General features: G+C 39.0%; 1 protein-coding gene across 1 annotated transcript in view; it reads left to right on the top strand.

The window, feature by feature from the left end:
* Positions 1-23,439, top strand: part of Srp72 (signal recognition particle 72) — a 33,633-nt gene extending 10,194 nt beyond the window's left edge. Inside the window, exons 7-19 of the mRNA XM_008833295.3 lie at positions 704-828; positions 926-983; positions 5,335-5,466; positions 7,201-7,329; positions 8,437-8,509; positions 10,712-10,776; positions 12,816-12,911; positions 13,980-14,083; positions 14,211-14,288; positions 15,454-15,591; positions 17,956-17,993; positions 20,569-20,728; positions 22,122-23,439. Coding sequence (XP_008831517.1) covers positions 704-828; positions 926-983; positions 5,335-5,466; positions 7,201-7,329; positions 8,437-8,509; positions 10,712-10,776; positions 12,816-12,911; positions 13,980-14,083; positions 14,211-14,288; positions 15,454-15,591; positions 17,956-17,993; positions 20,569-20,728; positions 22,122-22,299 — 1,374 coding nt within the window. The 3' untranslated portion in view covers positions 22,300-23,439. The remainder of the gene's footprint in view (positions 1-703; positions 829-925; positions 984-5,334; positions 5,467-7,200; positions 7,330-8,436; positions 8,510-10,711; positions 10,777-12,815; positions 12,912-13,979; positions 14,084-14,210; positions 14,289-15,453; positions 15,592-17,955; positions 17,994-20,568; positions 20,729-22,121) is intronic.
* The last annotated feature ends 504 nt before the right edge of the window (positions 23,440-23,943 follow it).

Genomic DNA, 23,943 nt, shown 5'->3' with positions numbered 1-23,943 from the left:
CCTTTCTGGAAGGATTAGGGAATAATCCTAGTTAATCTGGGATATCAGTTAAGAAAGCTACCTATTTTTTATTTATTTTTTTTATTTTTGATGTGTTGGGGATTGAATCTAGGACCTTCATCATGCTCAAAAGCAGTCTATCACTGAGCTACTGCTTTTTACATCATCATTATTATTATTATATTTTGAGACAGGGTCTCACAAAGTTTCCTGTGCTGAATTTGAGTTTGCTCTGTAGCCCAGGCAGCCTTGGAACTCTGAGCTCCCTGCTTTAGCCTCTCCAGTAGCTAGGATTACAGGCTTGTGCCAACAGGCCCAGCTGCCACATGCCTTAAATAAGGAATATACAGAGAACTTTGTGTGGGGGAGTTAGAGAAGCATTTTAAAAATGTGTACGTTTTAAAGAATTTAGGGCTATTATAAACAACATCTATGTCACCTTTTTATAATATAGTAATGATTGATGCATTGTATTTCTGAGTTTGTGACCATGTTCTTTCAAGATCTTTTTTGCCATTTTCCCTTAGACAGCTATTAGTGGCAATTCTGAATTTCAGAGAATTGATTCTCACGTAACATTCTTGAAGTTACATATCTCCTTGAGGATTGTATATATTTCACATTTCAATTACTTGGTATAAATATGTGGATCAGTTTGGAAAATTTTTACAGAAAAACAAACAGTATTTCTTCTTTTGCTTAGGATGGGACTGAGGAAGACCCACAGGCAGAACTGGCCATCATTCATGGTCAAATGGCCTATATCCTGCAGCTTCAGGGTCGTACAGAGGAGGCTCTGCAGCTATACAATCAGATAATAAAACTAAAGTGAGTTGTTAAAAATGAAGTGACTTTTTAGGGAATGAGTTTTATTTGTTGTTCTTTAAAGGTTTGTTCGGTATTAACTGCTTCTTGTTGTTAACAGGCCAACAGATGTGGCATTGCTAGCTGTAATTGCAAATAACATCATTACCATTAATAAGGTATGAAATATCCTTGGCTTTTCTAGATGTGTATTTTATGCTGAGAACGGATTACCCCAGCTTTATTCTAGGGTGTGTTCTTCTTCCATGACAGAAAGATTACCAGGTGCTAACAAAATCACAATGGAGAGTTATTTTTCAGTCATGATATTGGTATTTTTCCCATGTTCATTCAAGTAGTAAAGCTTTTTTGTAGGTGAAGGCTCTGGACTTTAATAAAATATTCCCCTTCTAGTTTATGGTAATAATGAGGAATCTCCATTTGTTAAAAATATACATTCTTCAACTTTTAACTTTTAAGTATGTGTATGTTTTGCATTCTTCATCTTCTGAGTCTGAATGTGCAAGTTTTCTATATAATTTCTGGAGGGGGTGTGGGGACAGGTAGGTGGACAAGGTATGGCAGGCGCTGTCGTTTATTAACCTTCTCTCAGTAAAACATTACAAGTGTGGCTGTAGGCACTTAGAGTACTGTGTTAATCAGATTACTCACCATTTGGAACATTATTTTGATGGAAAAACATTTCAAGCTGAGATTTGAAATCCAAGTCAATAGAAAATAAGAGAAGTAACTTGCATTTAATTTCTCATGCTATGCCATGTGACTTTTCAATACAATCTTAATTCCTTTTCACAGTAATCATTTAGGTCATAGCCCTTATCTTCAGTTTGTAGGACACCAAAAGAATCATTTTGAGAGTCCCCAGATGTGGGTTAGTGGCATTAAAAATGGTAGTCATTGACATGGTTTAGGTTTCCAAACATTGATGCTATCATTTGAATCTTAGTAGAAATACATAATTTTGAAATGTTTGTCAATCTTTTTTATTAGACATAAGTAATTGTGGGGAAGAGAATGTGTGAAACACTAAATATACATCTACACCTAAATCTAATTTATACAATGAACTTTCTTCAGCTTACATAGTTATTTTTGACTTTTTGTTCAAACACTGGATATAGTAATAAAAACATATTCTTAATCATTATAGTTTAAAATCCCATCCTGAGGGGCTGGAGAGATGGCTCAGTGGTTAAGAGCACTGACTGCTCTTGCAGAGGACCCAGGTTCTATTCCCAGCACTCACATGGCAGCTAACAACTGTTTGTAACTCTAGTTCCAGGGGATCCAATGCTCTCTTTTGACCTCCTTGGGCACTGCATGACACAGGTGCAACTTACTTGCAGGCAATACACTCCTACACATAAAATAATAATATTTATTTATTTATTTATTTATTTATTTTGGTCTTCTTGAGACACAGTCTCCCTGTAGCCCCAGTTGTCCTGGAACTCACTATGTAGACCAGGCTGGCCTTGAACTCAGAGATCCACCTGCCTCTGCCTCCTGAGTGCTGGGATTAAAGGCATGCACCACCACACCTGGCTAAATATTTTATTTATTATCTTTATTTTGTGTATGAGTATATTGCCTGCATGTATGTGAGTGTACCCATCTCGTGTAATGCCACAGAGGTCAGAAGAAGGCTTCAGATTCCCCTGGAACTGGAGTTAAGGACAGTTTGTAGCTGCCATGTGGGTGCTAGGAATTGAACCCGGGTCCTCTGCAAGAACGGTCAGTGCTCTTAACCACTGAGCCATCTCTCCAGCCCCAATAAAATACTTTTTTCAAAAAATCTCATCCTAAGCTGGGTGTGATGGTACATGCTTTTAGTCCTAGCACTTGGGAGGCAGAGGCATGCGGATCTCTGTGAGTTCAGGGCCAGTCTGTTCTACATACTGAGTCCAGGCCAGCTGGGGCTACAGGGAGACCCTGTCTCAGAAAGACAAAAAAAATAAATAAATAAAAATTCCATCCTGAAAAGTCAGACCTAGTTGTGCATGTCTGTAATCCTAGTGTTCAGTAGGTTAAGGCAGGAGAATGGGGAGTTCAAGGCCAGCTTGGACTATATAGTTGAGACCCTGCCTTGGGGAGAAAGACACTACATGCCTCATTCTGACACTGAAAATAATTAAACTTGTTTTCATGCTTTATAACTGTTATATTTGGTGAAAGGTCTCTGAATTGGCAAATTTAAGATGACCATTGAGGAAAATTTAAAGGTTAAGCACCAGCATAAGCATGTATACAAATGAAGAAATATTTATCATTTATAGGCTATGCTTGGTGGTACTTGCCTTTGATACCCAAACTCATGAGGCAGAGGCAGGCAGATCTCTAAGATCACGGTCTACATAGCAAGTTTCAGGCCAGCCAGGGCTACAAAGTGAGGGGCGGGGGAGGAAGAAAGAAAGAAAAGAAATATTATTTAATATGTATAATTTGGGGCAGGAAGAACAAGAGTATACATAGACAGTAGGTAGCATAAAAAAGAATTTAAAAGGTTAAATGATATAGCATATGGGGAAGGCCTAGAAAATAAAGTTTTTAATGAAAAAGTAAGTGCCATGACAATGTTTAAGGAAAGTCTGTCATTGACATGCATGAAGAACTGAAGTATAAAAACAGTAACATGTGAGAACCAGCTGGGAAATTTCTCTTTATATTAGGGTCACCAGGCTGGCTGTGAGCTCCTGGGCTCCAGAGAGCCTTCTGACCGCTCCCATCTATCTGTTGCTATACATGCAAACCACTGCACCTGGCTTCAAATTGGTCTGAAGGTTCACACTCAGAAAAAGTAGGATTTATCGTGAATTTTTTCTTGGCTTTTAAATTAATGGAAAACTTGATTTAAAAGCATAGTTTTGGGGCCTGGAGAGATGGCTCAGCTCTTGCAGAAGGCCCAGGTTCAGTTCCAGGGGATCTGATACCCTCTCCTGGCTTCTGTGGCTATTGTATGTACATGTACATGCAGGCAAAACAGACACATAAAATTTTAAAGCATAACTATGTGGGGAATGGTGGCTTACACCTGTAATCTGAGTATTGAACAATGGAGGCAGAAGATAGAGAGTTCAAGGTCATCCTTAAGTACATATCTAGTTCAAAGCCATCTGGAGCTATGTAAGGCCCTGAGTCTAAAATTAAAAAACATGGTTGTATAACCTTGCAAGTGAATGTGCTAGTTTACAAAGTATTTATTTGCAAAGAAGTTCATTGTCCTCAGAGTATGTGTGATTTTCAGCTTAGCATGGTGGTAGAGGCCTTCAGTCCCAGCACACAGAATACAGAGGCAGGCAGATCTCTGTGAGTTCCAGGCTAACCTGATCTTCATAGCAAATTTCAGGCCAGCCAGGGCTGCATAATGAGACCCTGTCTCAAAAAAGAAAAGTGTGATTTTTCTATTATTTTTAAAAAAAATTTTTTGCCCCCATCCCTTTCCCTTCTTTGAAGAGCTGGCCTTGAGAGGGCTTACTACACTGGTTATTGCCCTGCACAGAAGTTTCAGATATTTGAACATCTCTGTGTTTCTGCCTAGTTAGGAAGAAGGAGTTTAGGAGAAGAAAAATGGCAAATATGCTACATGAGTATTTTCTGCTAAAAATGGATTCCATAATGATATGAATATTTCAGAAATTTGTGTTAAGGATTTTCTTGCATAGCAATTTCAAAGAGGACTGAGTTACTTTATCTAAATTCTAAATTGCCGGCATCATTTATAGAAATTGCAGTTAATGTCTTTGTACTCCTAATATGCTGTAGGATTTGGTCATCCCTGTTTTATTACCTAAAAATTGCAAAATAGCCAAACATACTGGTCCACACCTGTAATCCTAGCACTTGGGAGGCTGAGGGAGGGGAATTGATTCAAGTTCCAGGCCAGCCTGGGCTAAGAATGTTACCCTGACAGAAAAACAAAACAATAACAAAAGAGGCTGGAAACAAGCAGTTAGAAATAGAAAGATAAAAACAAGGGACTGGAGAGATGGCTCAGCAGTTAAGAGCACTGGCTGCTCTTGGCAGAGGACCTGGGTTTGATTCCCAGTACCCACGTGGCCGCTAACAACCATCCTTAACACCAGTTTCAGGAAAGACAGATAGATAGATGACTGATTGATTGATTGATTGATAGATAGATAGATAGATAGATAGATAGATAGATAGATAGATAGATAGATAGATAAATAAATATTAATAAAAAAGGAAAGATAAAACAAAAATCTTGTTCACATTCCCTTCAGTCTTTTCCTACCTATAAGTAGATTATGAGATAAATATGTATACTAGTAGATTTGAATTGCAGAGATTTTGTTATATGCATGAACCAAAAACCCAGGGCAAATATGTACACATCTTGTTATTTAGGCATCCCAACCAGGTAGATATATCTAAACTTTCTTACTAGGTTTATATAAAATAACTGAATGAAAAAGGAATAAAGTTTTGGAACATAAAAACAGGCTAAAACTAGAGATTCTGCTAATGGTGGATGAACCTTTTTTTTGTCAGGACCAAAATGTCTTTGACTCCAAGAAGAAAGTGAAATTAACCAATGCAGAAGGAGTAGAGTTTAAGCTTTCCAAGAAACAACTGCAAGCCATAGAATTTAACAAAGCTTTACTTGCTATGTACACAAACCAGGTAAGTAACAGGCCTCTGATTCCCTAGCTGACCTTTTCATAATATGGTATATAAGCAAGAATATTAGTATGACCTTTTAATATGTTTTTTTATACTTTGTGCTATTTCCTTCTTTCAAATATCATGTCATAGATTTTATTAAATAAGTAATTCACCTGCTTTTTTCTAAGGATACAGAGTTAGTGGCTTTCAGGAGAAGAAAATAGTACTAACACCTTTAAATGAGGTAGCTTTCTCATTTTTGTTTTGTTTTGTTTTTGTTTGTTTTGTGTTTTTGTTTTTGTTTTTTTTTTGTTTTTTTTGGTCTTTTTGAGACAGGGTCTCCCTGTAGCCCCAGCTGGCCTGGAACTCACTATGTAGACCAGACTGGCCTTGAACTCACAGAAATCCACCTGTCTGCCTCCCAAGTGCTGGGATTAAAGGTGTATGCCACCATGCCTGGCTTTTTTTATTTTTTAGTATTTTGTTTATTTTTATTTTATGTGTATGAGTGTATTGCCTGCATGTATTTAAGCACACCTGTGTCATGCAATGTCCATGGAGGTCAGACGACAGCATGGAATTCTCTGGAACTGGGGTTATGAATAATTGTTAGCTGCCACATGGGTGCTGGGAATTGAACCTGGGTCCTCTGCAAGAACAGTAAGTGCTATTAACTGTTGAGCCATCTCTTCAGCCCCTATTTTATTTTTCATCTGTGCTGGTAATCAAACTCAGCTTTGCACCAGCTAGGCAAATGTTCTGCTGTTGTACTAGATGTCCAGCTCTCTCATTACTTTTATTGCTAATCTTTCTGAGTTAAAATCATTGAAGACAGCAATCATGATTATAAAGCTGAGGTCCAACTTTCATTTCAGTTGTACATAATTACACATTATAAATGTTAAGGAAGGTAGTTCTTGTCTATATCTAATTAAATTCTGAATTCATATTCCTATAGAGCACAAGAGTTTAGTTCAAGATTGAGAACCTGTGATGTTTATATTATTAAGAGCAGAGTCGGGTTTTCTTAATGTTTTTATCAAGAAATACATGTCCTGTGGTTTGGTTTGGTTTTTTTAAGATTATTATTTTTTGTTTTGTTTTGTTTTTTGTTTTTGAGACAGGGTCTCCCTGTAGCCCCAGCTGTCTTGGAACTCAACTATGGAGATAGGCTGGCCTTGAATTCACTGAGATCTGCCTGCCTCTGCCTCCCAAGTGCTGGGACTAAAGGCATGTGCACCACACCTGGCTTTATTATTTTTTATTTTATGTGTATATTGCTTGCATGTATGTAAGTGTACCTCATGTGTGTGCTGCTTGTGGAGGCCTGAAGAGGGCATCAGATCCCTTGGACCTGGAGTTATAGTCAGTTGTGAGCTGCCATGTGGGTCCTGGGAACTGAACATAGATCCTCTACAAGAACAGCAAGCCATCTCTTCAACCCTAATATTCTGTGGTTTTATATCTGATTTGTTGCTTTTAGAGAAAAATTTCATTTATCTGGAATTTACATATTCAAATGGCCATTTAGAACTTGTCTTTTACCTAATTACTTTTAGAACTCATAGCTTAAATTCAGTAAATGAAAATCTTCCTAAAATATGAGACTATATGCTATATCTCTTAACCCTACATATTTCTTCATCTGCTGTTTTTAATTCAAATAGATTTCCCCATTTTTCTATTATTTTCTGTTACTTAATGTATGATTTTTATTAACCATCTTATTTTTGGGGTGGGGGCATTTTTTAGGCAGAACAATGCCGCAAAATATCTGCCAGTTTGCAGTCCCAAAGTCCTGAGCATCTCCTGCCTGTGTTAATCCAAGCTGCCCAGCTCTGCCGTGAAAAGCAGCATTCAAAAGCAATAGAGCTGCTTCAGGTAAAGACATTAAACTTGATTTTTTTTTTTTTTTTTTTTTTGGTCTTTTTGAGACAGGGTCTCCCAGTAGCCCCAGCTGTCCGGAATTCACTCTGGAGACCAGGCTGGCTTCAAACTCACAGAGATCCGCCTGCCTCTGCCTCCCGAGTGCTGGGACTAAAGGCATGCGACACCATACCTGGCCTTAAACTTGAATTTTAATGAGGTACCAGGCAGTTGCAGACTGTTTCATTTCATTGCACTATAACCTATAAGCTTGTGCATTACAACAACCTATACAGACTAATGGGTAATGTACCACTAAATTCCAGGGTCACTTTAGTTAACTCTTAAGTCACAACTTTTTATGTTTGTTATGTAAATGTTTGTATGAACACTGAAGAATGTTTTTCCTTTTGGAGATCCATTGAACATGAATTAAAGTTTGAGCTTTTGGGTTGCAGTACCAAGCCATGCTTAACCCCTGTTTTGGTGATATTCTTCAGTGAGCTCTACTCCTCCCCAGAGAGTTAAGAGAGATACCAATTTTCTCTTTATTGTCTCAAACCAGCTATTATATACAGGCTACAAACTACATAAATTTCATGAGTATAGATTAGTTGAAAAGATGGGCAGGATAAAATTGGAGACAAAGTTGCCTAGCAGAGACTTCTAGTAAGGAGATACTGGTTGAGTGTCTCCTCAGAAAATAAAAATAAATTAAAGGCATGGTGGTGTATGCCTTAATCCCAGCCCTCAGTAGGCTGGTGGAGCTCAGTAGACTGAGGCCAGCTTGGTCACTTCCAGGCAGGTTGGGACTAGGGAGACCATGTCAAAAAACAAACAACAAAAAAATTTTTTAAATAAAAATACAACTGGTCTGTGTGACAGTCTTTAGTGTTTCTCTTTTAGTGACGTTCAGGAAACTTGACATCATTGTACCTACTTTTAGAGCATAGGCAAAGTGGGTGTTGAATACAATATCTTCTGAAGATTTTGACCTGAAACCAGAGGTTTAATACTTTAAGCTGAATTTAAAATCTTAAATAGCTGAGATAAATAATTGTAATGTCTGTGGTTGTATAAATTAAATGTGTTTTTTTTAACTCCCAACTAAAAATATTTTAGGAATTTTCTGACCAACATCCAGAAAATGCAGCTGAAATTAAGCTTACCATGGCACAATTGAAAATTTCCCAAGGTATTAATATTTGATTTTCTCAAGTTTTTTTGTATAATGGTAAAACATAATTATCACTTAACTAGACTGTGTGATCTCCAGGTCATTCAGTAGTGAAGTAGCAGGTCCTTTTCTTGGGTTGTTCCTGTATTTAGTTAGAATGATCTTGGTCTGGCTCTTAAAGGTTCAAATGAGCATAGGATTCCTTTGTTTCAAAAAAAAACAAAAAACAAAAAACCACACTTCTGTCTCCTGGGTGTCACATAAATATCTTGTCTGATACTTGACAAGATTGCCTAAAATAAGGAGCTACTTTGCTTTGTTCTATCCAGTGTTGTTTAGGCTGTTCTTTTGTCCTTTATACTTGACTACATGCAGAAATTAGTGAGAACTGATGTTTGATTCATAACAGAAAACTCTGGGTGTACATGTGTCTGAATTTTTGGTTCATATATGTCAACTAAATCTCTGTTTTTGTCAGAATCTTGCATTAGCTTGACTAGTTATCTAGAATTGGGTTATGTGATGTGCTAGCCACGATCTTCATGTAGCTATCTGATGTTTAAACTAGTCAGAATTTATTCCAGGCATGGTGGCACACGCCTTTTGTCCCAGCACTTAGGAGGCATAGGCAGGCAGACCTCTGTGAGTTCAAGGCCAACGTGGTCTGCATAGTGAGCTCCAGGACAGCTGGGGCTACAGGGAGACCCTGTCTCAAAAAGACCAAAAAAAAACCTAGTCAGAAGTAAATGAAATTCACAGCTAGGCATGGGGCACATACCTATAATCCCAGGTCTCTGGAGGCTGAGACAGGAATGTTGTAAGTTTGAAGCCAGCCTGGGCTGTGAAGTGAGACCTGTCTCGAAACCATTAGGTTTTAGATTCCAGAACATGTACTAGCTTCTCTTCAGAAGCTTAGTGGCTAGGTGTAGCTATGGGCAGCATAGATAATAGGTCATTTCACTACAGAAAATTCTGTCAGACAGCTCTGGTGTAGAGCTTCAGTTGACTAGTGATAAATGGTCCAGAAAATCTTAGCTGTAAAGGCTGACATGAAAATTTCATGGATTCGGGAAGGGTAATTTGTGTTTAGGAAACCATGTATAAAAAAGCTTGTTAGTGAAGCAGTAAGGGAAACAGGGTTGAGGAACACTGTTCATCTCCTTGTTACTGTGTTCTCACATTCCCTTACCTTCCCCCTTTGTCTGTCTGTCTGTCTTTGCTGGGGGCGGGTGTGTGTGTGTGTGTGTATTTTGTTTTGTTTTGCAAAAATTACTTATAGTGACCAGGTGGTGCATACCTTTAGTGCCAGCAATGGGGAGGCAAAGATGGGTGAGTTCAAGGCCAGCCTGGTCTTATATAGGAGTTCCAGGCTAGCCGGGTCTACATAGTGAGACCCTGTCTCAAAAAAACAAAAAAATTATTTATACTGAATTGGGAGGTTTTTGTTTGTTTTGTTTTAAAAGCAGAAAATCAGAATTTTATCACTACCAGTTTTCCATTGCACTCAAGCCTGTAATAACTGTATTTCAAGACCTTTGAGGAAGGGCCCCTCCAACTCCTTCAGGTTACAGTTTGAAAAAGCAGAAATGGAACTCAATAGGCTGAGAATTGTAAGAGTTCTGATAGCAGCTCTGTTATTAACTGGTTTATGACTTCACAGAAAGATATTATTTCTGGCTGGGAACATGACTCAGTGGGTAAGAACACATACTGTGCTGTCATGAATTGCTGAGTTTGAATCTCCAGCACCCATGTTAAAAGACAGGCATGGCTGTGCATGCCTATAACCCCAACATTGAGGAGTAGAGACAACTGTGTCCTGGAAGCTCACTGACCATCCATCCTAGCCAAAATGTCAAGATTCCAATTAAGTGAAAGACCCTGTCCAAGGCAATGAGGTAGAAAAGACACTTGACACCCTCTCCTCCACACTCATGTGCCAAGGGCATGCATACTCACGTAACTCACATGCATGCACCACACACACATACCCATATAAGGTACAAAAAAGATACTTCTTCACAGGTCCATTTCCTTAAAAAAGAAATAGTATGTTATCTCTAAGACCCTAAGCTCATATAGTCAGAGATGCTACAAAATGAGGCTGATGATTTCTTTCCTAAGGAAAGTGGATAGGAAGAAGTAAGTTTTCTTGTACTTTTTTTTTCCCCTGCAGTATGTTTTATTCATATGGTGCTCATTTGTTTTTAATCTCTTAAGGTAACATTTCCAAAGCCTGTTTAATATTGAGAAGCATAGAGGAGTTAAAGCATAAACCAGGCATGGTAAGTTTCTAACAGAAGTATTAGAAGACAATGAACGTGACAAGTCCATTTGTGTGTCTGCTCTTTATTTCGCTTTCATTTCTACTTACTTTCTAATGTATTAGTTAGGATTAGCAGTTAGAATAATAATAGTTACTTATCTGGGATGCATTTCATTCTATGGCTTATTATTCAGTCAAATGTGAGTACTATTTAGGCCTTATGTATTATCCATAAAAGGCAACTTGAGCTGGGCGTGTTGGCACATGCCTTTAATCCCAGTACCTGGGAGGCAGAGGCAGGCAGATCTCTGTGAGTTCAAGGCCAGCCTGATCTACATAGTGAGTTCCAGGACAGTTGGGGCTACAGGGAGACCCTGTCTCAAAAAGACAAAAAAAAAAAAAGGCAAAAAAAAAGGATGTAGGGAAGTTTTTTAACTAGATTGTTTTTCATGTCACCATAATCTTTTGGGTTAAAACAATTTTGGCCAGGCATAGTGATGGAGCATTCCTTTAATCCCCAGGACTCAGGAGGCAAGATGCAAGCTGATCTGTGTGAGTTCAAGGCCAGCCAGGGCTACATAGTAAAAAACCAAAACAATACAACACAGCACAAAACAAAACACCAAATGTGGAAATAATGGCCAGTGAATTTGGAATTTAGTTCTATATTCAAGAATTACATATCTAAAGCTGGGTGTGGATGTACATGCCTTTAATCCCAGCACTCGAGGGAGGCAGAGGCAGGGAGATCTCAGTAAGATCCAGGCCATTCTGGTCCACATAATGAGTTCCAGGTCCGCTGGGGCTACTGGGAGACCCTGTCTCAAAAACAAAAGAATTGCATGCTTAGACCAGTAATAATAGCTGTGAAAGCGCCTTTTTCATAGTGCAGACTGATTCTTTGGTGACAGAATGTGCATCTAATGAACAAGAACTGTTTTCTTCATGTTGGTGTCCTTTAACAATGCTGTTCACAGGTAGCACTAAATAAATTATTCTTGGAGTGCTTTCTCTTGATGCATATGTTAAGGCTTGTGCTATAGTCATTTTATATTAAAATTGTACCCAGTGGATGACTGAAAACATTTGGCCTTCTTTCACCTTTTTTCTTTTTGGTCTTTTTGAGACAGGGTCTCCCTGTAGCCCCAGCTGTCCTGGAACTCACTATGTAGACCAGGCTGGCCTTGAACTCACTGAGATCCACCTGTCTTTGCCTCTCAAGTGCTGGGATCAAAGGCGTGCACCACCACGCCTGGCTTTTTTCCACCTTTTAAGGAATTTATCCATTTCATCTGGACTTGAATTTACTGCCATAGAAGGTAGGCATAGTATTCCCTTATTCTCTCAATAACTGTAGACCCTTTCTCCTGATACTGGGTATCTGTGGCATCTCTTTTTCTCTCTGATCACTGTGGCCAGACTATCAGTTTTACCAAGGTTTCTTAAAGATCCAGCTTTTTTTCTGTTTCTTTTCTGTCTTCGTCTACTGCTCCTTCAGGTGCATACACACACTCTCTCACTAGCCACATGGGTCTCCGTGCTGCCCCCAAAGCACTTCAATAAGCTCTTTGCGGCTGGGCCACATGCATCCCACCACAGGAGTTCAGCCACACTGTGCCTCCCTGACTGTACCTTTGGATGTCCAGTAATCCATTTTGTATAAACACGTCAAAGCACTTTCATTTCCTGAACTTACATTGGCACTGCTTTAGAAGAAAGGCATATTTCCTAAATAAATGCCTTCATATTTAGAAGAGACCCTTTTTTTCTGTGCATTTCTAAGAATAATGTTCTCTAAAAAGAATAAAATTTATAGTGAGTTAGTTACTTGCAGAGATCCTGGTAATCTTTATTCACTCTTCAGTGTTTCATTTTTAAAAACTATGTTCTAGCTAGGTGCACACCTTTAGTCCCAGCACTCAGGAGGCAGAGCTAGGGCAGCCTGTTCTACATAGTGAATTCCAGCCAGCCAGGATTACGTAGTGAGACCCTGTAAAAACTGTGTTCTGAGAATGAAAGGAAACTTTTCGTCACTAATTTACTCCTTTGGCTGGGTAGGTGTCTGCATTAGTGACCATGTACAGCCACGAGGAAGATATTGACAGTGCCATCGAGGTCTTCACACAAGCTATCCACTGGTACCAAAGCCATCAGGTAAATAAACGGAGTAAATAGTATAAGGGCATATTTTTCCATAAGTAATTAAAAAAAAAAAACCTACACTACTGAACTCAAAATTTCAGAGAACTAAAATATTGAGTCACTACTTTAAAAATGGAAAGCTCCTAAACTATCCCTTTTTTTTCTTTTGAGGTATACCAGGTCTAAATAAAATTGTTAGACATAAGGAATGGCTGCAAAATCAAAATTGGCTCATTTTTTTTATTAAAATGTTTTTTTGTTTTGATTTTTAAATTTTTTTGTGTATGAGTGTTTTGCCTGCATGTATATAAGTGTACTGTATGTGTACAGTGCCCACAGAGCCCAGAAGAAGGCATCAGATATCTTGAAATTGGAGTCATGGGCATTTAGATGGTTGTTAGCTGGCTGCCATGTGTATGCTGGGAACAGAACCCGGGTCCTCTGTAAGAGCAGCGCATGCTCTTAACTCTGGAGCATCTCTCCAGCCCCTCATTCATAATTCAGGAAATAATGCAGTGGTACATGATTGGTAAGGAAGTCAGAGCACATAATGGCTAGTTATTAGAACAGCAGTATGTGAAATAATCATTTATCATGTCTCATCTAATAGGAAGGACTTCCTTTTTTCCAGTATGGATCTCTGCATAGACAGTATCTAACTTCCTAATATACATATCTGAAGTGTCATTTGCACTGTTACTGTTCCTAGCAATGGGATGGTGACAGTGTTCTGGCAAGTATTTTGTTAGATTAATGTCTGAGAACTGTAGCATATCTTCAAGATATGATTTGGGGGAATATATTTTTGTTTGGTTGAGCTTTTTGTTTTCCTGGAGTTGGAAATGAAACTCATGCTAGGGAAGTGCTCTATCAGAACTACATTCCCAGCTCATTTCTTTTCATAGGCAACCTAACTAGAAGTGGGTTGTGTTCTGACTTTATAAACTGATGATCACTTGTTTCACATAGTAAAACTTAAGGTGTGGGTCCATTTAAAGGGCTAGTAAATACAACTTCAATTTCATTGACTTTAGATATTTAGCTTAAAGCTTTTGTTGTTTTGTTTTATTGAAACTATAGCCCAAATCCTCTGCTCATTTGTCCTTGATAAGAGAAGCTGCAAACTTCAAGCTCAAATATGGACGGAAGAAGGAGGCAATTAGTGACCTAGAACAGCTTTGGAAGTAAGCTCCAAAAAGTTGGGGTCCAGAAATTTTATTAATGTTATTTGACATGAGCAAGTTATTTTCCTTGCTTTTTATTTCCTTGATTTTTTTCTAAGCTGTTCAGTAATGTTTTTATTTCTTTTAGGCAAAATCCAAAAGATATTCACACGCTAGCACAGCTTATTTCTGCCTACTCACTTGTGGATCCAGAGAAAGCAAAAGTGTATCCTTTTGATTACTGACAGTTCTCCACAGAACACTAGAACTCTGCTAGTACCTGTGTTTTGAGCAGGCATTTTCTGTTACAAATTTCAACTAACAGTCAAACCCTTCTCTTTCCTAAAAGCAAAAACTTAGAAGTATTGATCAATATGATTGGAAAATAGTGATAAATGAACCTTGCAGTGGTTAGATCTATATGCAAAATTGAAGCCAGTGGGTACAACTCTGTATTTCTCCAGGTTCAAGACCAACAGCACAGTAAATAAGCAAAAACAAAAAGCAGCAGAATATTATCTGTTGATAGCTGTGCATAAATTCTGAAATGTTTAACTCTGACTGAAGTGTTCAGGTCACATGCCCATCCTAAACAATTACTATTGATAAAAGAATTCAGAAGCTGGGCAGAGTAGTATGCTCCTGTAAACCTAGCACCTGAGAGGCAGATGCAGTAGGATCAAGTCATCCTTGGTTATATTGTGAGTTCAAGACCAGCCTGAGCTATAGAGACTGTGTTGCGAAAAAAAAAAAGAAAAGAAAATTCAGTTATCCTGGTTGGTAAATCTTGGGTTATAAATGGTACACTGATCAGGATGTATTCTCAAAACTGAGTTGGGTGGTAAATGCTAAGATGCCCCAAGTCAAAGCATCTATAATGAGTTGGCCTATAGTTTGTTTGGGAGTTACCTTGAACTAAGGCAGAGTTAAGGATAGATGACTAGGGGGCTGGAGAGATGGCTCAGAGATTAAGAGAACTGGCTGCTCTTGCAGAGGACCTGGATTCAATTCCCAGAACCACATGGCAGCTAACAGCCATCTTTAACTCCAGTTCCAGAGGCATTCAGCACCCTTTTGACCTCCATAGGCACTGTATGACATGAGTGCACTTAACATACATGCAGGCAAAACATTCATACACACAAAAATAATAAAGCATTTTTTAAAAAGGATAGATGATTAGAGTTTTAATTTAAGCTTTCCTTTCAGAGTCTATACTATATAATTGGCATGTCTTGCTCTTTTGCTATTCTATAGAAGATTGAAGAGTATTTTTGGTTTTGTTTTTGGTGAAGGCCTTTAGGAAAAGACATTATCTTTCTGTTGGCATAGATATGTTGATAGACATGTATGTGTATATATTGTGTTCCTGAACGCATGTTCTATTCCAGTCTTAGTAAACACTTGCCCTCATCAGATAGTATGTCCCTAAAAGTAGATGTTGAGGCTCTTGAAAATTCTCCTGGTGCTACATACGTTCGGAAGAAAGGTGGAAAAGTTACTGGAGATAATCAACCAAAGGAGCAAGGGTAATGTTTTTCTAATTCAAATATTTCTAAAACATCTGCTGAAGCTGATTTACTGTTATATAAAAGATGGGGCTGTGGATGTAGCTCAGTTGTTAAGAATGCCAGCCTAGCATGCAAGAGGCCTTTGATTCAATCCCCACCATCACATAAACTGGAATAATGGCACACAGGCTTGGAATTCCACCACTCCAGAGGTGGAGGGAAGAGAATCCAGGTGATTCTCAGCCTGAGCCAATTCCTAGCCATCCTGGACTGCATGAAACCTTATCCCAAGACAACAACAATTTCACAAGGAATTAAAAAAAGTGTACCTTGCCAGGCGTGGTGGTGCACCCCTGTAGTCCTAGCACTTGGGAGGCAGAGGCAGGCAGATCTCTGAGTTCAAGGCCTACCTGGTCTACATAGTGAGTCCCAGGCCAGCTGGGGCTACAGGGAGACCCTGTCTCAAAAGACCAAAAAAAAAAAAAAAAGTGTATCTGTGTGTGCCTGGGTTGTTTTTGTCTTTTTTGACAAAAAAAGGTGACCTGGAACTCACTATGTAGACCAGGCTGGCAGAGATTTGCCTGCCTCTGCTTCCTGAGTGCTGGGCTAAAAGATGTGGGCCACCACGCCTAGCCAGTTGCCAGTTGTTTTATCCATCTCACTGGCGCTACACTGCCTTTTTTTTTTTTTTAAGATAGGATCTTCCTCTAGCCCCAGCATTCAGCTCACCTAGGTCTCACAGGGATCTGCCTACCTTCACCTCCCACATGCTGGGGTTAAAGGTATGTACCACCACACCTGGCACACTGACTTTTGAGCCTTAAATTTTCAGTACAGTGTTTTTATTAGTTATTAGTAGTGCTCTTTATTCCGACTTTCATATACAAAGGTTTATTATATTGGGTTTGATTCCAAGCATACACATACACAATTTTTTTTATTTTTTAAAAAGTATAGAGCCAAGCATGGTGGCACACGCCTGTAGTCCCAGCACTCAGCAGGCAGAGCCTGTGAGTTCAAGACCAGCGTGGTCTAGGTAGTGAGTTCAGGTCAGCTGGGGCTACAGAGAGACCCTGTCTCAAAAAGACCAAAAAAAAAAAGGAAAAAGTACAAAGTAGCCAAGCATGATATCACAATGGATAATCCCAGAATTTAGGAGGCTAGGAATGGTGGCACATGCCTCTATTATCAATACTTGGGAGGCAGGGGCAGGAGGACTGTTTGAAGTTAGCCTTGGCTACATAGCAAGTTTGAGGCCAACATGGAATATATGAAACCTGTTTTATGTTGGGTGTCGGGGAAGGCCAGGCACGGTGCCTTTAATCCCAGCAGTCTGGAGACAGGCAGGTGGATCACGAGTTTGAGACCAACTTGATCTACATAGAGAATTCCCAGGCTGGCCAAAGCTACATAGTGAGACCCTGTCTCAAAAAAAAAAAAAAAAAATCCTCCACCTACCATGATCCTGTCCAGGCTTTTCCTCCTAAGGTCATGACCAGTGTAACTTGGTTTGCATCCCTTTCCAGGATGTTCTTTGCTGTACGTATCTTATCTGTACATGTTCTCTGTCAAAGTTCCTTGATTTTCAAAAGTCTTGCCAAACAAGTTAACTTACCAAGGCATGATAGATTTTCATGTCTGTACAAACAACTTACCTGTGGGACTTCTGATATCACTTAGATACCTCACATACTACTTATTACTTAAAAGATAATTTAGTTAATTGAGACATGACAGCTATTTTCAAAGAACAGATAACATTGAAAAAAGTTTTACATTAAGTATAATTTGCATCACAAGATTTTTTTTCGTACAATACCCTGGGGGTCCCAACACTAAGGAACCTTGAGGCAGGAGGACTGGGAGTTTTAGGTTAGCCTGTTCTACAAAGCAAGATCCTATCTTAAAAACAAAAGAGGTGCTGGGTCTGGTGGCACATGACTTTAATCTGGCAGAGGCAGGCAGATCTCTCTGGTCTACATAGTGAGTTCTAAGCCAGCTGCTACTACAGAGAGACCCTCAACAAAAAAGGTGGGTGGTTGAGGGAAGCAAGGTGGTTTAGCAGATAAAGGCGCCTACTGTGCAAGCCTAGTGACCTAAGTTTTAATCTCCGGAACCCACATAGAGATGGAAGGAGAGAACCCAATCCATAAGGTTCTCTGACATCCACACATGGGCGACAGCACGGGCACCCGTATGCACATCATGCATACAGACACACAATAATGATTAATTTCTTTAAAGGGAATAAATTACAGTATGAATTGAATTCATATTCCAGCTAGTTAAGTTTAGTGAGCTTAGGTACCAAGTCTTAAAAACACCTTTAGGTTAGAATGCCCAGTTTGCTGTCTTTGATGATGACTCTCCTTTTCTTCTTAGACAGGGAGATTTGAAAAAGAAGAAGAAAAAAAAGAAAGGTAAGTCTTTAAGGAAGAAACAAACTTTACATTCTGTTGTTAAGTCTTTAAGGAAGAAACAAACTTTACATTCTGTTGTTGTTATTTGAGTCCAGGTCTCACTACATAGCCCGGGCTAGCTTTAAATTCATGATGGTCCTACGTTACTCCTGACTGCTGGAAACACCGTGCCTGGCTTTAGATTCTTTTTTACACAATAAGAATTTGAGTTTCGGCACGCCTGTCATCCCAGCACTTGGGGGGCAGAGGCAGGAGGATCTCTATGAGTTCAAGGCCAGCCTGGTCTACATAGTGAGTTCAGACCAGCTGGGGCTACAGGGAAACCCTGTCTCAAAAAGATCCGCCCCCCAAAAAAAAAGAATTTGAGTTTCTCTCTAAATAAAATTCTCTGAACATAGATATACTATCCTCTCCTCTGCCATTTTTCTTTTTAACATTTTTTTATTATGTGTATGATATTTTGCCTTTATGTATGTTTGTGTTCTGTGTGTATGCCTTGTACCTATGGAGGTCAGAAGAAAACGTCATTGAAGAGTGCTTCTTTGGAGTTTGAGTGCCTAAATTCAGGTTGCTGTCATAGCACTATTCACTGTGTGGCTGTAAATGGGATGTGATGGTGTATGCTTCACAGTTAAGTACTGCTGCGTGCAAAGCCCTTTATTTATTGTGATTCATTTTTATATGTATATGTGTATTGTCTGCATGCATGTAAGTGCACCTTTGTCATGCAGTGCCTGTGGAGGTCAGAAGAGGCCATTGGATCCCCAGAACTGGAGTAACAGACAGTTGCTAGCTGCCATGTGGTGCTGGGAATCAAACCCAGTCTTCTGCAAGAGCAGCCTGTACTCTTAAACGCTAGGCCATCTCTCCAGCCCCACATGCAAAGTTTTTAGAATGATGCTTATCAGAAATTCCTCCAGACTAGCATAAGAAAATTTACTACTAATAAAATCAGCAGTTGAAAGGAAGATTAACATCAAAGTTGATTGGTTGACTGGTAGTAATTGTGTATCTTGGTTCTCCTGTCCATACAAACAACATTACCATCAGGATGCATTTTAGTAACAGAGCCACAGTCTTGTTTATATCTAGTAGGATAGTTAAGGTCTTTCAGGACTGAGCAGCCTTAATCTGATTGGGCTAACACAGGTCATTGTTCAGCCCTGAGCTGTTAACCTGGGGGAGGTTATGCATTGATTGGCTCAGGTTGTGTTTTGTAATCCCTAACAAGAGTGGAGGGAATTGCCACATTTGGTTCCATCTAGTCAGAGGTTATTTTTGAACAAGCTGTACCTACCTGAACCTGAGTTTAGGGAGAATCGGAGGTATAAATCAGATCAACATGTTGATTGCTGTTTTAGTGGGTTTATAAATGTTGTACAGGCTAATGTTTATATTTAATCCATTATCTTTGGAAGCTTTATTGGTTCTTTTTTTTTGGTCCCAGTGCTTGGATACCAATTAGTGCATAGCAGGGTTTCACTGTGTAGCATAAGCTGGCCTCAAATTTGTGATCCTCCTACTTCAGCATCCTAAGTGATTTGCTTCTTCAAAATATATTATTTTAGCAAATAAAAAGTTTAAATTTTGTGGGGCTGGAGCGATGGCTCAGTGGTCAAGAGTACTGGCTGCTCTTGCAGAGGACCCGAGTTTGAGTCCCAGCACCTACATGGCAGCTAACATCTGTCTGTTACTCCAGCTCGGGGGGATCTGATGCCATCTTGAAGGGCATTGCACAACAAGTGACAAGAGTGCACTTCACACATGCAGGCAATCCACTCATACACGTGAAATAATAAAGAAAAAATATTTTTTAAAAAAGTTTAAATTTTGGCCAGGCATGGTGGCACACGCCTTTCATCCCAGCACTCGGGAGACAGAGGCAGGCAGATCTCTGTGAGTTCAAGGCCAGCCTGGTCTACACAGTGAGTTCCAGGACAGCTAGGGCTACAGGGTCAAAAAGACCAAAAAAAAAAAAAAAAAAGGTTAAATTTTGTAGTTATATCTGGTAAATATTTTCCCTTATGTTCTTTGAATTTTGTGTGATGCTTAGAAATAAGTCATAATCTCTTGCTAGGATATACAAATACAACTATAAAAGCTGGGCATAGTGCATGCCTGTAATCCCAGCACTTGGGAGGTAGAGTCAGGAGAATTAGAGGTATAAGGCCAACCGGGGCTACATAGAGAGACCGAAAAAACAAGAAACAAAAAAATTTTTTTCAGACAAATTTCAATTGTAGTGTTATTTATTTCAAGGCATGAACACATTGTTTAAACAGATTGTCTTAAAACTACCTACAGGTAGGACTGGAGGTCTCTCAGTGGTTAAGAGCACTGACTGCTCTTGCAGAGGTCTCAGGTTTGAATCCCAACACCCACATGGCAGCTAACAACTATCCATAACTCCAGCTCCAGGGGATCCAATGCCTACTTCTGACCTCCAAAGGCACTGCATAACATATAGGTGCACTTACCTACATGTAGGCAGTACACTCATACACATAAAATAAGAAAATTTAAAGAAAAAAAAAACTGCTTATAGACATGCTCTCGTTTATCTATTGTTTTCCAGGAAAACTGCCTAAAAATTATGACCCCAAAGTTACCCCAGATCCAGAAAGATGGCTACCAATGAGAGAACGTTCTTACTACAGAGGAAGAAAAAAGGGTAAAAAGAAGGATCAGATTGGAAAAGGGACACAGGGAGCAACTGCAGGAGCTTCCTCTGAACTGTAAGTCATGGCTACAGAACAGTGGTCCCTCAGTGTAACTTGTTTCAGGGATGACTCATGACTATTAAGAATATATTGTTAAGGAATATACTCCTATATCCTTGAGAAGTATTTGCAATATGTGATGTAAGTATGCACCATCACATGTTTTCTTTAAGATTTTTTTTTGTCTTTTTGAGACAGGGTCTTCCTGTAGCCCCAGCTGGACTGGAACTCACTATGCAGACCAGGTTGTCATCAAACTCACAGAAATCTGCCTGCCTCTGCCTCCTAAGTGCTGGGATTAAAGGCATGGGCCACCATGCCTGGTTTACAGATATACTTTTGACTGTATTGTAAACACCAAAACTATGGTGATATTCTAAAAACCAAATATCATAGGGGCTGTCGGTATGTCCCAGGGTTAAAATACTTGCCTAGCTTGTATAAACCCTGGATCTGATCCCAAGCATTACAAACAAAACAAATGTAAAGATTATATTTAGTTTCTTTTTGGTGTGGTGGCACACGCCTTTAATCCTAGCACTTGGGAGGCAGAGGCAGGTGGATCTCTGTGAATTCAAGGCCCAGTCTGGTCTCCATAGTTAATCCAGGCCAGCTGTGACTACAGGGAGACCCTATCTCAAAAAGACCAAAAAAAAAGATACTGAATTATTCAGCTATATGATAAATAATAACTAGAAGTATTTCAAATAAGAATTACAGAGCTGGCTGTGGTAGCACATGCCTTTAATCCCAGCACTGGGGAGGCAGAGGCAGGTGGTAAGTGGATCCCTGAGATGGAGGCTAGCCTGGTTAAGTTCCAGGCCAGCTGGGGCTACAGGATAACCCTGTCTCAAAAAAAAAAAAAAAAAAAACAATTATAGAGCATTTAAAATTGACTCTCTAAGCTGGCTAAAACTTGGCATGTAGCACATATTACATTTCCTTTAGTTATAAAATGTTTTTAAAAATTTATTCAAAAGAAGAATGGGGGCTGGAAAGATGGTTCAGTGGTTAAGAACACACTAGCTGCTCTTCCAGAGGACTTGGGCTAGATTCCTAGCACCCATGTGGCAGCTAACAACTATAACTCCAGTTCCAGGGAGTCTGACACCCTCTTTTAGCCTCCATGGACATTGTATCTACATGGTGTACTTACACTCAATGCAGGCAAAAAAACTCATACACGTTAAATAAATAATAAATAAATTAATTAATTAAATAAGATATATTCAAGTTTTTGTTTTTTTTTAAAAGAATGCATAGGGAGTTAGAGCACCCATCCTGAAAAATTAGAAAATGTGTGGGAAATTATTACTTGTGAAAGGTGAAATCCAGGCACCTATGTGCTTAACCTTTTCCTATGTTAAAGTTCCAAATGACTAAAATCTTTCTGGTCTGATGATTCCAGGGATGCCAGTAAAACTGTGAGCAGTCCGCCCACCTCCCCAAGACCTGGCAGTGCAACAACAATATCTGCCTCTACAAGTAACATCATACCCCCACGACACCAGAAACCTGCAGGGGCTCCAGCCACAAAAAAGAAACAGCAACAGAAAAAGAAGAAAGGAGGCAAAAGTGGCTGGTGATTAGAATGTTCTTGTTGCAGGCTGTTTTTAATCCATGTCAGTGACATTAGGAGCATAATAAAGGTAACACAGCAAGAAGCACAGCACTCCCTCTTCCATCCCATATTGTCATGAAATAATTTCTTATACTTCCAATAGGAAGATATCTTCTCAAACTACCTAATCAGATTTGGCCTACTTGTACCAAATAGCTTTGCTCAGAGTGTGAAGACAGAAGATGATTGTTTACCTGCCTTGATGTCTGTTGCATCCTTTATATGTGGATCTTTTTTTTCCATTTCAGATATAAGACAGGTTGTCAAAGGTTTCCTGGTATTTAAACAGAAAGTATTTCTACTGTTTCGAGTCTGAAGATACTTGTCCTAATTGAAGTCTCAACTTAAATTATGTCTTAGGAGGCTAAAAGTGGAATCTTCTGAGCATTCCAAGTATTTGTTTAGAACTATCATGTGATGAAAAGGGATCTTAGTAAAACACTAGTGTTCTTAATTAAATGAGTAGCCACAAAGACTCAGTGTCTAAAATAATTCTAACTACAAATTCTTTATCATGTGATACTGGAATTGGGATACTTTTCATTTATGTGTATATGTATACTTGTATCTGACTTCTTTGTACCCCTTGTCATTTTTATTTACAGATTATGTTAGCATGCTGATTTAGCGCCATTGGAGCCCTCAAGAAAATATATCAATGTTCCAAGTAGTTGACTCAGACTCAGTGTTCCGAGGGCAAATGGGTTTGGACTTCTTAATCAGAAAGCCCATATCAAGAACATAAACTTTGACTTCTTCATTTTCAGAGGAAATACTATCAGGCAGTATTAAAATCTAACAAGAGCATTTGGCCCAATTAATAGATACTCAGATGGCTCCCGTTTTTAGTCATTCAATACAAAGTTTCATTTCCTCTCTCAAAGTAATATATTTTGATGTTGGTTTGTGGTATAATTGTTGTTGCTCCTGTCTTTCCTTGATGACAAGCCACTTTCCCATTCAACAGTTGTAACACACATTGGTGGCTGTCCATGTTTAGTATTCACATATGCTATCCAGGATATCATTTATTTTAGACTTACATTTCCTTGTGTTCAGATTACTCTGTCCTTGTTAATAAAAGTGTTGCTGTGTTTGAGCATTATCTCCTGAAACTTCTTCAGCGAGTTTTTAAAAAGGCTTTCCTGTTTTGCAAGATTAAAAAATGGAGTGCTGCCTTTCTATGTAGCATAATCGGAATCTGCAGAGGCATCTAAACTACAAATAATATTATCGCATAGTACTTTTTTGAGTTCTATAGAGAAAAGTATTTTGATGAGACTGAATTCCCCATCACAGGAGTAATTGTAAATTTGTTATTTAGGATTCCATTACATTTCCAGTGGTTAATCATTCTTTAGGTTAACCAAGCAACAGAATCTTGGTGGGATGTACTGATCTTTGAAACTTGATCAAGACACAAGCAGTGAAAGACATAGTATCCTTAGTCCTCATTATGCACAGCCATTGGAACTGTCATCGCTAAGCCACGGAGACCTCAGTTTAAGTTGTTAAATAAGTCTAAATATCACCTATATCAACTTTAAGAATTTTCTTTTAAGCCAAATATCTAAAGTTGTGTACTGCTCTTCCCAGCAAAACCACAAAT

Source organism: Nannospalax galili, unplaced genomic scaffold (genome assembly GCF_000622305.1).
Source record: "Nannospalax galili isolate Female #2095 unplaced genomic scaffold, S.galili_v1.0 scaffold433, whole genome shotgun sequence".
Taxonomy (NCBI): Eukaryota; Metazoa; Chordata; class Mammalia; order Rodentia; family Spalacidae; genus Nannospalax; species Nannospalax galili.
This window is presented reverse-complemented; position numbering and strand designations above follow the sequence as displayed.